At 47.9% G+C, this 16,660-nt stretch overlaps 1 protein-coding gene across 8 annotated transcripts in view; it reads right to left on the bottom strand.

Annotated features, from left to right (window-relative positions):
- Nucleotides 1-16,660, bottom strand: part of LOC141265436 (NFX1-type zinc finger-containing protein 1-like) — a 249,779-nt gene that overhangs the window by 163,282 nt on the left and 69,837 nt on the right. For all 8 annotated transcript variants that reach the window (XM_073678517.1, XM_073678513.1, XM_073678515.1 and 5 more), the window contains one exon: nt 3,104-3,229. In XM_073678517.1, coding sequence (XP_073534618.1) covers nt 3,104-3,229 — 126 coding nt within the window. The remainder of the gene's footprint in view (nt 1-3,103; nt 3,230-16,660) is intronic.

The following is a 16,660-nucleotide window of genomic DNA, read 5'->3' as shown; positions in this document are numbered from 1 at the left end:
ATCTACACTATACTCATCAATGAAACCTAACGTTGTGGAAACACACCCAGATACCTTTTTTAAGAACTGGAAACAACAATTTGATGACGTAGATATCCCCGAGAAGATTAGAACGGGTTGGAGGATATTCAGGAAACATATTATTAATGAGTCATGGAGAGAAACTCAGTTCAAAATCATGCATGGTGCGATATACGCCTTTAATCTACCAAAAAAAGACCCACTTTCTAATAGACTAATTGCGTGTACCAAATGCCAACATCCACACTCTGACCTCCTACATGGCCTTTGGTCCTGTCCTGCATCAGTTTACTATTGGGACCAGGTAGCTGACATGATTAACACCACATGGGGACCAGGATATGTCCTTGTTTAGCCCTGCTGCATTTTTGGACTAACATAAACAACCCTAACAAATTAATGGGGAGTCCCCCACGTTACTACATGCCTGGCTTATATTGACAAAAAAACAGCTCCTAAAACACTGTCTAGATCCCAATATCCCCCCCATTACGGAACTAATAGCACAAATGAAGCATTACATGGAGGTAGAACAACAAGACGCCCTATGTAATAAAGAGAAGCAAGCAGGAAAATTCCTTCTAAAATGGAAACAGCTTATTATAAATTGCTGTTCAATAGAGAACAAAAGGAAAATGGTAGAACCCTTTACAGCTACAGCATGGTATATACTAGAAGATCTCAAAAATAACTTATGTCCACTTTGTTTAACCTAAAATGGAGAAGAGAATGGTGAGGAGAACAGTCAGTGGGCCAGGACTTCTGGCACAGATATAAATGCATTAATTATCCATGATGGCTTTAATGAGATATAATACATACTGTCAAGTAATTCATTTTGTTATTTGTTGTTATATCTGTTATACCAATTAAATATGTGAATAGAGTTGTTATAGACCCAGTCTGCGTACGGGCACTCTTACCTCTCTATGTGCCAGATTTGATGCATATTATGTATTTGTGTCATGGAAAATCAAATAAAAATGATGTTGAAAAAAAAAATACAAATTCCATAGTAATTATGCACACAGTGTATGTCAGGGATTAATCCTGTACTGTGGCATGGTTTCCATTTACAAGAAAGCATTATCCCTTATTATAATGGATCACAATGAATCTCTCATCTCTCAACTAGTTTCTCTAAAATGTAAATAATAATTCCTGTGTAAACATTATCTAAGAATTCTTGGCTGTGCCGAAACTGTGTTGTGAACCAGGGGCAGATATATAATTGGTGCAACCTGTGCAGCCATATAGGGGCCCAAAATGTAGGGGGGCCCACTTCTACCTCAAAAGCAGGTCTAATAGTGCATTATGATGATCTATTGGATTGCAAAGGGCCCTGTGACAAGGTCACTGGCAAAGTACTGGAGGGAAGATATGTAGCACTGAGATTGTTAGCTCCAGTAATTAAACGTAGGGAAAAGGTTCCAGTACACGAAGGAATAAGAGGTTAATCAGCCATCTTTAGTGCTAGGATGATTGAACACCTGTCACTGCAAAAGTCCCTATCAAGGGGAGGGAAGGAGAAGCTGCATCAGGAGTTGAAGAAGGGGATAAGAAATGCAGGTATAAGAGACTTCCTGTTTCTACATAGAGCAGAGAAAAGAGAATAATTAGCTGGATAGAAGGGAAAAATGAGCAATTGTAAGTACACAGTGCAATGTAATATGATGAATGAAATATATTAAGAGGATAAAAACTTTGATGGGAGGAGTGCTTCTTTAAGGCCTACATTAGGTCAAGCCCATAACATGTTAAACGGTTCCCCTAAATAATAATCCTTCTTCCTACAGTGGTCCAGGCTATAACTGCTGTACTCTCTATAGTTACACAATCAATTAAAAAATGTAATCTATTGTATGTTTATAAATCTGGAATGGAATCAGATTCTATCAGTGCCACTTCAAACTTAGCATCATAATATTTTGCTGCAAAGGGCCCTGACAAAGTCACTGGCAAAGTACTGGAGGGGAGATATGTAGCACTGAGATTGTTAGCTTCAGTAACAAAACATAGGTTCAGTTCCAAAGTTCCAGTACACAAAGGAATAAGGGGTTAATCAGCCATCTTCAGTGCTAGGATGATTGAACACCTGTAGAGAGGGAGGAGGTCAGAGGATAAGATTCACAGCCTTTAGAGCATTTGGTGTGGGGTGGGCTGGAAATGAAAGCTCTGAGCTGTTTGTGTCACACATGCTTGATGTATGGAGATTGCAGGTCTCCTAGATTGAATGCATTTGTTAAAGGACATGGAAGATGGACTCTAAGCCAGGTGGGCTAACTGTCACTATTGTATGGACTTGTTATTTTATGTTTTACCTTCTGACGACAAAGGCTGTATTTACGTTTTCTGGTGACTTGGTTTATGAGGATTGCAATAAATCAGCTGCACTTTAAATAGAAATGGTTCCTATGTCCGCCTGTTTAAGAAGCTGAGTGAGTCGATCTACCACAGCCCATATACAGTCCTCTCACAGGGGCCCTATTCTGTCTGTGCCCACCAATGTAATGAACTATAGGAAGGGGTTAGCATGGAATAGAAGCTGAATGAATGGAAGTAATAAAACAGTTCACAGTGCACAGCCTCCTCCCCCAGATATCAGAGAGATGCAATACAGATGCCTATGCCTATGAATCTAGATCTTCAGTTGTACAATAGATCGTTAGTTAATAAAGGAATTCAGGATAATAAACTAGTAGGAAATGTTTTAACTTTTAAAAAAAAAACATTAATCACTTGGTAAATTCTCTGCCACTTTTGGAGTGATGAATTAACCATTGCAGAAAATCACTGGTAAGTAATTGACTGCCGCAGTCCATGCCGATATGGCATGTCTTTGCTCCATAAAAGTAAAGAAAGACCAGCTAATTCCATTTTTTAAAAACCCTTGGACAACCTATTTGCATCCTCTGCCCTCTGCTCACCTTGTCTAAAATGATACTTATGGGAGAGGCCCCTTTTACAAAATATCACATTTTTTGAAGACACATTCTCTTTAATAATTTCCATCTAATTGAAAGATATTTTGCAAGAGAACAGTCAACCAACTGTGATTAATGACAGGAAAAGAGTACGGTACCTTTAGTTGTCCTGCTTGTATTGTAGCCAAACTGTGATGAAAACCTTGCTCCTTTGCTTTGTCTTGTAAAATCATATATTGGCTTGTCAGTTTCTTCAGATTCTTCATGCTCCTCCTCTGGAACAGCTATGTAAAAGAAAAGTTAATGTTTACATGTGTTAAATGAACTGTATAGTAGACATTCTAAAAACCTCTTCCAATTAGATCTCTTAAACTAAAAATTGAAAAAAAAATACTAAATTAGTGTATAATAAGTCATAATGTTGCAAGAAAAAGTAATTGTCACATCTCTACCGAATATGCTCTGGCAACGTCTGCCCCGGTCACCAGCTACCACTGTATTCAACCTGGTAATGGTGGAGACGTCATGGCCATTATCACAGGGCGCCTCAGGCTCTGTCCAGTCAAGAATACTGGTGTGGATGGGAACTGTTGTACCTCATAGTCAGGCAGAATGCATGTGGTGCTGTGCAGCAGCTCAGCAGAAATAATTCAGCTCCCTGCTTTGGCCACTGGGGCAGTAATACACTTTACTTAAACTTTCAGCAGTATGTTGGGACTTTCCAGTTATTGATTGGTTTTCTTCTTGTATTTTGGGGATAATACACATATTATCTTGATCCTGACCTGGCTTGTGACCCTGGCATTCTTTATTCTGTAATCCCTTCTGACTCTGACTCCTGCAAGCCTGACTTTGCGGTCAATGACCACCTGGTATCTGACCCCAGTTGTTTCCTTTACTTTGTTTTTACTGATACTGACCCAACTTCATTTGGCAATCATTGTCTACAGCCAGCATCTACTTCATGGATGCAACCCAGGAAGCCCCATAGTAAGTTCAGATACCTGTTTAGGGGTTAAAGGGTGAAGGCCAGGATTCCTCTAGAACCTGGAAGACAAGTGGTTAGCACTAAGTCTTTCTGACTAAACATGCACATAGCCAGAAACCTGTCAATTCAGGTCAGTGGGCGAGGAGAATCTGATGTGGACCCGTCTGTCCAACTAGTGTACAACGTTGTCTCGGTCCCCGGCAGCTATTAAAGTATGTTATTCTCTGAAACACAGCAGCATTTCAGAGTCAAACATACATGGCTAAGTTCATACAGCCAGTGCCTGATACATGCTGCCCATGGATTGGGCAGCATATATCAGCTGACATGTACACTTTAACAGAATAACTTCCCTATATGGATTGCCGGCAAGCTGTAGTTGACCAATTCAAGGCCAGGCTCAAATGGACCAGTATCTTGCAGAAAAGCTCCACATGATGCTCCACAATTCTCCACAGCTGATTCTTTCTTTGTGGCCCTTGGCATCCTGTATGATGACTCTGATCATGCAGCAATATCAGAAAGTAAATTAGCAGCCCTACACCAAGGATGATGTGCTGCTGAAGAGTATTGTACTGAGATTTGGCGTTAGTCCACGGACTTTCAGTGGAATGACTTGGACGCTCAAAATCAATTCCACACTGGACCTTCTGAATAAATCGAAGAAATGGTAGTATCCTCATCTAGACTCCCTTGAATAAACCTTGTCTTTACCAATCCATCTGGATAGACAGCTGTGATTACACCGACTGGAGTGTAGGACTGTGCCTGCATCTCTACCTAAGACTTGTGTACCCACTAATACTGAAATACCCGGGCAGATTAGATTGACAAGAGTCGGGTTTTTGTTTGTATTTTGGAGAATCTAGACACCAGATATGTGCTTGCTCCAGACGACCTCCAAAAGAAAACTTCAGCGTTTAGGTGGGTCCAGGGATGTCCACATAGGCGCACAGGTATTTTGCTATGATTCTACAAAATTAGTGTGTCATCCCAAACTTACAGTAGAAACTAAAAATATTTAATCGTCGTGTACATAGCACTGTCAATCACCAGTGAGGGAGGAACATGCAGAAGCACTTAGCTACACCAAGGGTACACTGAGCAGCCTAATTAGCATATTTTATTAAACTTCAGTTTCTGCAGAACAGACGTGGCAATTAGAACACTAAAAGTGAAATTTTTATATGGGCTATGTTCCCTACAATGCTTTGTGCTTAATTTTTACAGTCAGTTTGGGTAAACAGACTACCTTTAAAGGGGCTGCCCTGTCTAGAATAATAAGTCTGCAGTCACTCTGTGACTGCAGACTTGTGAATCCTCCTATTGCACGCACTCTGCGAGGATTTGCCAGTGTCTGCGTCGGGAACAGCTGTCAAGTATGCGATATGCATACTCCCGGCCAGAACCCATATAGTGGGTGCCATCTTGCTAAATACACATGTATTGGGCAGTTGAAAACCAGGAAGCTCCATCTACCATGCCTCACAACTGAGGTGAGGTTTTGGTGTTGGTGTGCAGTGTATTTTTTTCCTCCAAACATATAAGAATCAGTTACAGTTTTGTTTCATATAATATTTTCCGAAGAGCGATTAATAATATTCATTTGTAACGTCCCTCTGAGGCCTCTGGCTCAAAAAGGCTCCCTTGGACAGACTTGGCACTGTGTCACCCCAGGCCTGGATGCCACAAATAATAAAGGCTGTGTCTGAGAGCAGGAGGGAGGTTCCCTGGTTAGGGACAATTAGCATACAGCACCTCCTGTCCCAGGCCAGTAGGGGGAGCTGGCTGCCCCTATAAAAGCTGGAACTGGGGGCAGGGTTAGGGAGAACTGGACGACCTAGCTCAGGAGTGAGACTAGTCCCAGAGAAGGAGGGACAGTTCAGCTGTAGCTGAGGAGGTCGTGAGGCAGTGGAGGAACTGCTAGCCAGGGACGTACGGCACCGAGAGCCTGTCCTGGCAGAAAGGGAGAATAATCTACCGGACACTGGGGTCCGAGGCTGTAAAGACTCTAAGTCCAGCAGCAGAGAACCAATCCGCGAGGGATTTCATGTCCTTTGGCCTAAAAAGCCCGGAGGCTCCGCCACAACAGAAGGGACCAGCAAAGCCAAGAGAGGCCAGAGGTAAAAGGAGCCCAAGTTGCAAGCCATACGGGTGAGAGTACATGGCACGCTCAGGGACGTGGGCTATTTTACCACTAAAGGGGGAAATAGTCAGAAAGAGCTTAGAGAGCACGGTAGGCCTACACCCTCACCCTGACCAGAGGGGCTTCCCGAGTGTTCTCAGACATCCAGGCCCCCTTCTAGCCGGTACTGTTGTTGGGTCATTACCATCTGTTATAATAAAGACCCTGAACTGTTTAAGCGGACTCTGCATTCCGACCATCGCGGATGGAACTATCACCCCCAATATCCACCTACACTACCCTGGGGCTACACTCCTCCCGTGGGGAGTTATTCTACCTCTATGCTGCACACCAACACCAGCCCCAGTGGCCTGCCCTGCAGCGGCGGTTATCCCTGACCGCAATCCACGGGTGGCATAGTCGGACATTTAAAGCGCTGATTGATAGACCACCATTTGGTCTGACCACCCTGAGCCACGGGACCGGGCTGCCACCACTACTACCCCCAACATCGTACAGAGGCCCGGTCTCGAGTGCCCCGCGGCCCAGGGGGCGAGTCAGTTTTGGCGTAGTCGGCAGGATTCTGACCAACCCGCCACAAACGGGTATTGCGTGCCTGAAAAGACTTTATATTTACCTGAGTGAAGTTTTCCGCCATTCGGGGCCGTTTCCCGCCAAAAGACGCCATCTTCGGGACGCCGCGCGAGAAGAAGAGGGGCGTGGACACCAAAAAACGTGCGAAGCCTGAAGCCCCGCCCTACGTCCAGACGTTGTGCAAGGTCCTGGAAGGAGATCCAGCGGACGCCGACGTCATCACCCTGCGACGCAAGGTTCTCACCCAGAGCATCGTGAGCGGAGCCACGGCCTACAGAAGAGGATCGTCGGAAGGTAGGCCACGGTTGACTAGGGGGGAGGAAGATGTCGGACGCGGAGGGACCCTCTACCACCAGCATAGCCGCTGCAGCTGTGATGCCGTTTTCCATGCCCTATATCCCCGGGGCGGCCTGGCTGCCCCAGAATGCCGGCGAGTCGCATACCTTGAGCGACTTAAAGGAAAGGCTGTATAGCTTGTTCAAAGTTTATCCCCTGACAGAAGAACAGAAAGTAAGCATACTGACAGGGCAGCTAACCGGTGCGGCCCAGCGGGAGGTAAAATCATGGCCAGCTGAGGAGAGACAGACTGTAAAGGACATTTTGGCCCGGCTGCGGGGTACCTTTGACACCCGCACCTCCGCTGAAATTAAAATGCGGTTCTACGGATGTAAGTAGCGGACACAGGACAGCATCAGAGATTATGCCCTAAATTTACAGGAAGCCTTGGGGCCAATTAAGCAAGCTGACCCTGGCAGCGTGCAGGATACAGATAAACTATTGACTGACCAGTTCATAGAAGGTCTGCTGTCCAGCGCCCACAGAACCCAGCTCCGCCTCATGGCCCTACAGAACCCCGATTTGACTTTTGCACAGTTCAAAGATAGGGCCATCCGGGTGCTCCGAGAACCCGCACCAGGTGGCGCTGTAGCTTCCCGGCGCCCTGCCATCACTTACCACCAGGGGGCGGCGCCCTACCTCGCAGACCTTGTGGGGGCTGATGCGCAGGCCCTAAACCCATCCCCGCCTGCAAACCTGCACCATCAGGTCCAAGAACTAACAAAGAGTGTTGCTGCATTGACCAGGACCATACAGTCGTTACAGATGGACCCGTCAGGACCAATCAAGCTGGCTTCCAGTCCGGAGGATGTCCCGTGGCGTCGACGGAGGAGGATCCCGTCGTTCAGAGGGAGGCCCACCGACCGTTACACTGAGGATGGACAGCCGATTTGCCGCCGTTGCAGCCAGCCGGGACACGTAGCCAGGTACTGTACTTTAAACGGGTCCGACCTGGGGCAGAGAGCCAACCCCCAGGCGTAAGGTCATCAGGCCCGTCTAATTGGCGCGATAAGTACGTGGGGGGGCGCCCGGTTTTACCCGTAGTGCTGGACGGTATCCCCATGAGTGCACTGCTGGACACCAGGTCCCAAGTGACTACCATCCCCTATGTACTTTTCAAGCAGTACTGGAGTGACACTGATATAACCCGTTATCCAGACGATGACTTGAGCATCATCGCCAGCAATGGCCAACCCGTGCCGCAGGTGGGGTTCAGAGAGATGACCATTAAGATTGGTAAAGTTGAACTGCCGGCACAGGGAGTGATTATTGTGGACATTGACCGTCGAGAAAGTCACCCTAAAATAACCTTGGGTACTAACATGATTGAAAATTGTCTTTCAGAAGTAATTGTGATTTTGCAGCAGGTGGCGATGAATGCTAGCTCCAGCCAACAGAGGGTCTTCCAGAAAGAGATAAGAGCCCTGATGAGACGGCAACAGGTAGAACTGTCTGGTGGTGAGATCGGTAGCGTGAGGATGAGCGACCCGTTCCCCATTTCCATGCCTCCCAAAAGTGAAATGATGATCTGGTGTCGGACTGCAATCGGGTTGAGAGGAAGAGACTACCAAGCCATGGTAGAACCCGTGTACTCAGACAGTAGGCCCACCATTTTGACAGCCCGGGGGGTGGTTGATGTCCACCATGGAAGGGTGCCCGTCCGGATCTTAAACATTGGGGAAAGGTAAGTACACTTGCCCCGGTATGCTACACTAGCCAAATTGTATACTGTTGAGCACAATGCTGTCAGGGCCGTGGAAATCTTGCCTCCATCTCCCCAGGCGGAGGTTAATGGCTCCCAGAAGCCCAAGGAGGACTGGTGCCAGAAACTCCACGTGGGTGCCGACTCCACCCCCCTGCATCAAAAACAAGGAGTCTATCGGGTGGTGCGCGAATATGAAAGAGTTTTTAGCAAGCACCCGTTGGACTTCGGCCAAGTGAAAGGGGTAGAACACCAGATCCCGACGGGGAGCCACCCACCAATAAAAGAAAGATACAGACCTGTACCCCCCGCACACTATCAGAACGCAAAGGGCATGCTAAGAGAAATGAAAGAAGCCCGGGTCATTAGAGACAGCTGTAGCCCCTGGGCAGCCCCCTTGGTTCTGGTAAAAAAGAAAGACAGTACTATGAGAATGTGCGTGGACTATAGACAAGTCAATCGTATCACCCATAAAGACGCATACCCGTTGCCTAGAATAGAGGAGTCTTTGGCCGCACTAAAATCAGCTAATTTCTTCTCTACTTTGGACCTTACTAGCGGGTACTGGCAGGTTCCTGTGGCAGATGCTGACAAGGAGAAGACCGCCTTCACCACCCCGATGGAATTAAGTGAATTCAACTGTATGCCATTCGGGCTCTGCAACGCACCCGGGACCTTCCAGAGGCTGATTGAATGCTGTCTAGGGCACCGAAACTTTGAGACGGTCCTACTTTACCTGGACGACGTGATTGTATATTCAAAGACCTACGAGGACCATCTGAAACACCTGGCAGAGGTGTTCGAAGCCCTGGCAGGCTTTGGCCTGAAGGTGAAGCCCTCAAAGTGTCACCTGTTGAAACCGAAGGTACAGTACCTAGGACACGTGGTGAGTGCTGAGGGAGTAGCCCCCGACCCCGACAAGGTTACAGCCATCAAGAGCTGGCCAAGCCCCTCTAACATCAAAGAAGTGAGGCAATTCCTCGGGTTGGTAGGCTACTACCGAAGGTTCATCCCTGGGTTCACTAAGATGGCAGCTCCAATGCAGGACCTCCTGATAGGTCAGTTTAAATCCAGAAGTCACAAGCCACCCTTCAAGTGGGATAAGTTGGAAGAGGATTCCTTCCACCAACTGAAGATGGCCCTCACGTAGGATGAAATTCTGGCCTACCCTGATTATGGCCAGCCTTTTATCCTCCACACAAATGCCAGTAATGTGGGGCTGGGAGCCGTACTGTCCCAAAACCAACAGGGCAGGGAACGAGTGATAGCGTATGCCAGCCGGAAGCTGAGGCCCACTTAAAGAAACTCAGAGAATTACAGCTCCTTCAAGCTAGAATTCTTGGCAGTGGTGTGGGCCGTCACAGAACGGTTTAAACATTACCTGGCCTCCGCAAAGTTCACTGTGTACACGGACAACAACCCGTTGACACACCTGGACAATGCAAGACTTGGTGCCCTGGAACAGCGGTGGATGGCCCGGCTATCAAATTATGACTTCACAATCAAATACCGGGCAGGCAGAACCAACGCCAATGCAGACGCCCTATCAAGAATGCCCCACCTACCCGAAGGAGAAGAAGACTCAGAAGAGCTGGAGGAAGTAGAGCACCCTGCGTTCCACCGGTATGGGGCCACTCAGTATTCTCACCGGGTAAGAGACAAAGACTTAACCACCGTCATGTTCAACCCCTTACCCCACCACGGCTGGGCTGAAATGCAAGATAGTGACCCTGCAATTCGCCTGGTAAAAGACATGTTAACCCAGGCAGATGCTAGCCCTGGCCCAGACGCTCCAGAGGAAGCCAAACAGTTATGGAAGGAGAAAAGCAGGCTATTCTTCTACGAGGGTAAGCTGTGCAGAAGGCTTGTCAACCACCGGACGCACGAGCTGACCTGGCAGGTAGTGGTCCCTAGACGAGATACAGCAATGGTCCTAGAGGCCTACCATTACAGAGCGGGACACTTCGGGTGGAAGAAACTGGAGTTCCTACTGAGAGAGCGGTTCTTCTGGATCGGTATGAGAGGGGCCATAGAGAAGTGGTGCAGGGACTGCGGCCCATGTAACCTCAGAAGGAAGGACCATACCAGCAAGAAGACACCCTTGAGGCCCATCGTCACCAGGGAGCCTCTTGAGCTGCTAGCTCTGGACCATGTAAAATTGGCTCCAAGCCGGTCGGTCTACGTCTATGCCCTGACAATAGTGGATCACTATTCCCGGTTCCTGGTGGTGGTTCCTGTTAAAGACTTGACAGCCCAAACAGCGGCCAGAGCCTTCCAACAACACTTCTGCCGTCCACACGGGTATCCGGAACAGGTCTTGACAGATCAAGGTTCAGCGTTCGAGGCGGAAATCTTCCAGGAGTTCTGCAACCTCTACGGTTGTAAGAAGATTCGGACAACGCCTTACCACCCGCAAACCAACGGGCTGTGTGAGAAAATGAATAATATCGTCATTGATCTCCTCAAGACATTGCTCCTGGAAGAACGCAGCCTGTGGCCGGAGAAGCTGCCAGATCTGATAGACTTATACAACTATATCCCGGTGAATGCTACAAATTGCACCCCGGCTTTCCTGATGCGAGCAAGACCAGCTAAGCTGCCGATAGACCTGGAGATGGGAGTCCTGACACCCGAGGACACCTCCCCAGATGCGGACTGGGATACGGAACGGGGGCTACAGTACAAAAAGGTACAGGAGAGCGTGGAGAGGAGCCTGGCTCAAGCAAGAGAAAAGCAAGAGAGGCTCTTCAACCAACACGCCCCTGCTGGTCCCCTGGAACCTGGCGAGCAGGTCCTGAATAGTGTTGAGCCACCCCCGTAGTGTTCGAGTTCGGTTCGTCGAACACCCGTGTGTTCGCCGAACTGTTCGTCGAACACCTTCGAACACCGTTAAAACCAATGGCAGGCAAACAAAAACACATAGAAACACATAGAAAACACCTTCAAAGGTGTCCAAAAGCTGACAAACTGCTCAGAAGACATAACTAACACATGGAAAAGTGACAAGTACATATAGTCATGCGAAAATAAAAGAGGTGGAGGAGTAAAAGGAGGGGGAGACACAGATATAGGCATGTCATGCCCTTCTAAAATCCAAAAAGTGAGAAGCCGACATGGCCAGTCCGCTCCTGCCCATGCCACCTCCGTGTCGCCGGGTTTGTGCCAGAGCCGCGGTGAACCCTGATGGCCAGCCCCTCTCTCCCAATACTGGTGCCTGTCCGCTGGTGGGTCGAGCGAGCCCCCCTGTGGTGGAGGCAGCTCTAAGCTTTTTAATTTAAATTGTCTCTCTAATTTGAATGAATACACTTTAAATCCATTTACAAGGATCTATTGGAGGGCAAGTCTCATGCCAGCAGCCGCGTAATTCCAGCTCCAGTAGCGTCCACTAAAGCTGCTGCAGTTAAAAAGCTTTTATAAGGATCGAGCTCGGCTGTCCACCGCAAGGCATCCTACTGCCAGTCCCAGCCCCTATGCCTTGGGGTGCCTCCTGATGCTCTTCACTGAGTATCCCATGGTCCCGAAGCATTTCCTTTGAAAAAATTAAGTGTCTAAACTACAGGTGGTGTAGCTTGCTTTACAGCCGGGATAATCCGCTGACTAGCAGACACTGCTACTAGGCACAAAGTATTTCCTGGGCTAGATGCAGTTAAAAATTTGTAATTAGATACTCTCGTTGGATGCTGAGAAAGCATTCCATAGAGTCTCCTGGCACGCCATATAAGATTCTCTTAAAAAGCTTGGGGTAGGGGTCTAGGGGACCCTTTTATAGCCAAAATCACGGCCCTGTATCACAATACGTCACCTAGGCTGAAGATAAATGGAACTGTAGCACCCTGAGGGCTCGGTTGCTACAGAGGTATTGCACCTCACCCAGAGGTGTGATATCTCACTCTCAGGTAAGGATGGAGTGTGGATCAGGACCCGACACCTGCATGCATTACACCACATTGCCGTGGGGCAGGGCGACCAATATGCCTCTGAGATGGGCACGACAGTCCCTGTCCCTGGCTGGAGTGGGGGGAGGGAACACTGAGGAAGGGGAACCCTGTAGTGCAGGAGCAGGGAGGAAGCAGTTCCTGGGTGCATTGAGAAGGGAGTATAAAAGGTGGGCATCATCTTAGTTCAGTGCAGAGAAGTCTGAGCAGAAGTGGCAGGGAGCAGGGGCTCTGCATGAGCTCTGCTCCGGAGGCGGGCCTAGTAACAGAGGCCCAGGCCTGGAAGAGGGAGAAGGAAGGAAGAGGAGCGGAGAAGGCTCCAGGAACGAGGAATGAAGGGATCCCAGGGGTGCGGACGGGCGAGTCGCCACCGCACGCCCGAATCCACCTGCGTGGAGGGGTCAGGCCAAAGGGAGAGACCGGTCCCCGAAACTAGTGGAGGCAGGAAACGACCCTCAGCTAGAAACCGGAGGCTGTGACATTTTATGTGGCGCAGCCCCTCGCTACACCCGCTAGGAAGGCACCACATAGGGTCAGGGAAACTGGCACCAAGTTTACCAAGAGGAGGCCCGAGGCAGCCGGACAGAAGGGTTGGTAAGAAAGGCCAGACAAAGGACACACAAAGGGGGTCCTGTGAAGCGCTCCAAAGTTATCTGGGAGTTGTCTGAGCCCCTCACCTGGTGAGCACAGTACGACGTGGGCAGCCGTTACCTGCAGACGTGGTCTGGATAATAAGAACTGTGAGTAAAGGCCCTGGACTGCATCACTGACTCCGTGTCGTTACTGCTGCTGCCCTGCACCATCACCCCCATCCTCCGCATACACTGCCCTGAGGCTATACTCCTCCCGTGGGGAGTTATGCTACGCTCTGCTGCACCCACAACACCAGCCTCAGCGGTCTGCCCTGCAGCGGCGGTTCACTCTGACCGCAATCCACGGGTGGCGTAGTCGGACATTTAAACATCAAAACCACATAAATAGTTCCGCCACTGGTTTGACCACCCTGAGCCACGGAACCGGGTCGCCGCCACGAAGACTACAACCACCAGCATCCACCAAAAAGGGTCCGGCTTCGGGTGTCCCAAGGCCCAGGGGGTGCATCAGAACATTTTCATCACCTTTCACAATCACCAATGGGACAAGGCAGGGATGTCCTCTGTCCCCTCTCTTATACATCCTAGTGACGGAGCACCTGCTCTCATCAATTCGCCATAACCCCAATATTAGGTGGATTGAGGTGGGAGGCACCGAGTACAAGTGCTCTCTATTTGCTGATGATGTCCTAGTATATATCACTCAATCACAAATATCCATCCATGCTGTTATGGCTGAAATAGATCACTTTGTTACATGGTCAAATTTTAAAATCAATGCAGCGAAGTCTGAGGCCCTCGATGTCTCCCTCCCCAAATCCATATAGGATTCCATCCAGTCCAACTTTCCCTTTGCCTGGCCCTCACAGGGTATCAAATACTTAGGAATTCCTATTCATAGAGACCTCTCCCATCTATGTTATCTTAATTTTGGGCCCTTTATTGAACAACGCCATACAGACCACGGTTGGCAAGTTAGAACTGTAAGATTCACTACGTGAACCACTGGTGTTTTGTGGAAAAGCACATGTACACTGCGTTCCAAATTATTATGCAAAAAGTGTTTAGGAGTGATAAGGGAAGAATTTGTTTGTTTGTCAGTTAAACTCATTGATGGTGATGTGTGTCAGGGCTCTTTATATCACTGTAAGCAATTGCAGACACCTGTGCTAATTAGTTTGGCAGGTGTGTCCAATGAAAGGCAAGACTACTTAAGAAGGCTGTCTCACATTATTAAGCAGCCTACATTTTCTGCCAAAATGGGAAAGAAAAAGGATGTGTCGGCTGCTGAGAAGCAACAAATTGCGGAGTGTTTAGGTCAAGGCATGACTACAATCAACATTGTGCGATGATCAGGATGAAGTGTCTTGGCAATCAAGAAGTATGTAGCTGATTCACAGTACACACGTGTGCGTGCTGATAAGGGCAAATTGAGGACTCTTTCCTACAGTGAATTACGTCAGGTTGAAAGAGCAGCGGCAAAAAAGCCTTGTCATAGCAGCAGACAAGTTTTTGAAGCTGCTTGTGCCTCCAACGTCCCCCGAACAACAAGATGCAGGGTCCTTCAGAGGTTTGCAGCTGTGCATACGCCATCCTGTCGACCTCCTCTATCCACTTCACACAAGCAGAAACGGCTCCAGTGGGCCAAACATTACATGAAGACTGATTTCAAAACTGTTTTGTTCACGGATGAGTGCCGTGCAGCGCTCGATGGTCCAGATGGATGGAGTGGAGGATGGCTGGTTGATGGACACCCCACGCAAACACGGCTACAGCGCCAACAAGGAGGAGGTGGAGTAATGTTTTGGGCTGGAATCATGGGGAGAGAGATTGTCGGCCCCTTTAGGATCCCTGAAGGCGCTAAAGATGAACTCCATAATGTATGTGGATTTTCTCAAACAGCACTTCCTGCCATGGTTCAAGAAGAAGAACCGTGTATTTCACAGCAAGATCATTTTTCTGCATGATAATGCACCATCTCATGCTGCACATAAAACATCTGCATCTCTGGCTGATATGGGCATAAAAGGGGACAAACTTATGGTGTGACCCCCATGCTCCCCTGACCTCTACCCCATTCAGAACCTTTGGAGCATCATTAAAAGGAGTGTCTATGATGGCGGGAGGCAGTTCACATCTAAGCAACAGCTCTGGGAGGGTATTCTGTCCTCATGCAAAACAATTGAAGCAGAAACCATCCAAAACCTGACAAATTCAATGGACGAGAGAGTTCAGAAGCTCCTTTCGAACAAGGGGTCCTATGTGAAAATGTAACATCACCTAGAATAAAGTTTTGAGTTGAAAACTGTTTGATTTCAGTTTCTAACAACCTGCTAATGCTTATAATTTCAAAAATGACCATTTTTTTGGTCTTTATTAAAATGAAAAGGTTGATCGAAAAGTTTGGGGGATCTAAGAGTGTGGCAACCCAGTAGTCATGATTACTTCGAATTCTGACAATATGAGGGTCATGCTGCAGGTAGTGCAGCAAGAAGGCACTTATGTGTCTTGCGCATCTCGGAGCCCCAAAATTATTTTCCGGGCTAGATGCAGCTAAAAATTATTATTAATTTTAAATCTGGTGAAGCTTTAGTATAGATGGCCTAATAGGATCAGTGCTGCACACTGCTACAAAGCCCAAATTATTTTCCAGCCAAGATACAGATAAACATGATTAGTAATTTGAAAGCTTAAAACGGTTGGTAGGGTGATTTTAACCAATCATCAAGCTTTTACTCTCCCCAGGATGACACAGGGGTAGAAAAGTCGTTTCGGATCCATGATTTGTTCATCTTTATGAACGTGAGTCTGTCTACATTATCAGTGGAGAGCCGCGTGCGCTTATCTGTCAGCACACCACCAGCAGCGCTGAACACACATTCAGACAGAACGCTGGCTGCGGGGCATGACAAGATCTCCAAGGCGTAAGTGGCTAGCTCCGGCCATTTATCCAGATTGGAAGCCCAAAAAGAGCAAGGGTCCAGTGACACAGTCGTGGCTTCAATGTTTACTTGGAGATACTCCTGTACCATCGTCTCTAGGCGTTGACTATGTGTCAGACTTCTTGTCTCCTGTGGCCTTGCAAAGGATGGGCTAAAAAAGTGGTGAAATGATTCCGCAAAATTGATGTTACCAGCAGATACTGTGGTTCTGTTACGGTTTGAGTGCTGAACACTTGACGGTCCCACGGTTGGCAAGTTGGAACTGTGAGATTCACTACGTGCACCACTGGTATTTTGTGGAAAAGCACATGTAAGATTCTGCAACAGTCTCTGCTGATACTCCTGCATACGTGCATCCCTTTCTATGGCAGGAATAATTTCTGCAAATTTACTTTTGTACCGGGGATCTAACAGTGTGGCAACCCAGTAGTCAGGATTATTTCTAATTCTCACAATTCGAGGGTCATGTTGCAGGTAGTGCAGCAAGAAGGCACTCATGT

Source organism: Phyllobates terribilis, unplaced genomic scaffold (genome assembly GCF_046119375.1).
Source record: "Phyllobates terribilis strain yellow unplaced genomic scaffold, ASM4611937v1 Scaffold_4__5_contigs__length_816908805, whole genome shotgun sequence".
NCBI lineage: Eukaryota > Metazoa > Chordata > Amphibia > Anura > Dendrobatidae > Phyllobates > Phyllobates terribilis.
The sequence above is the reverse complement of the archived record's forward strand: the minus strand, read 5'-3'. Positions and strand labels throughout refer to the sequence as shown.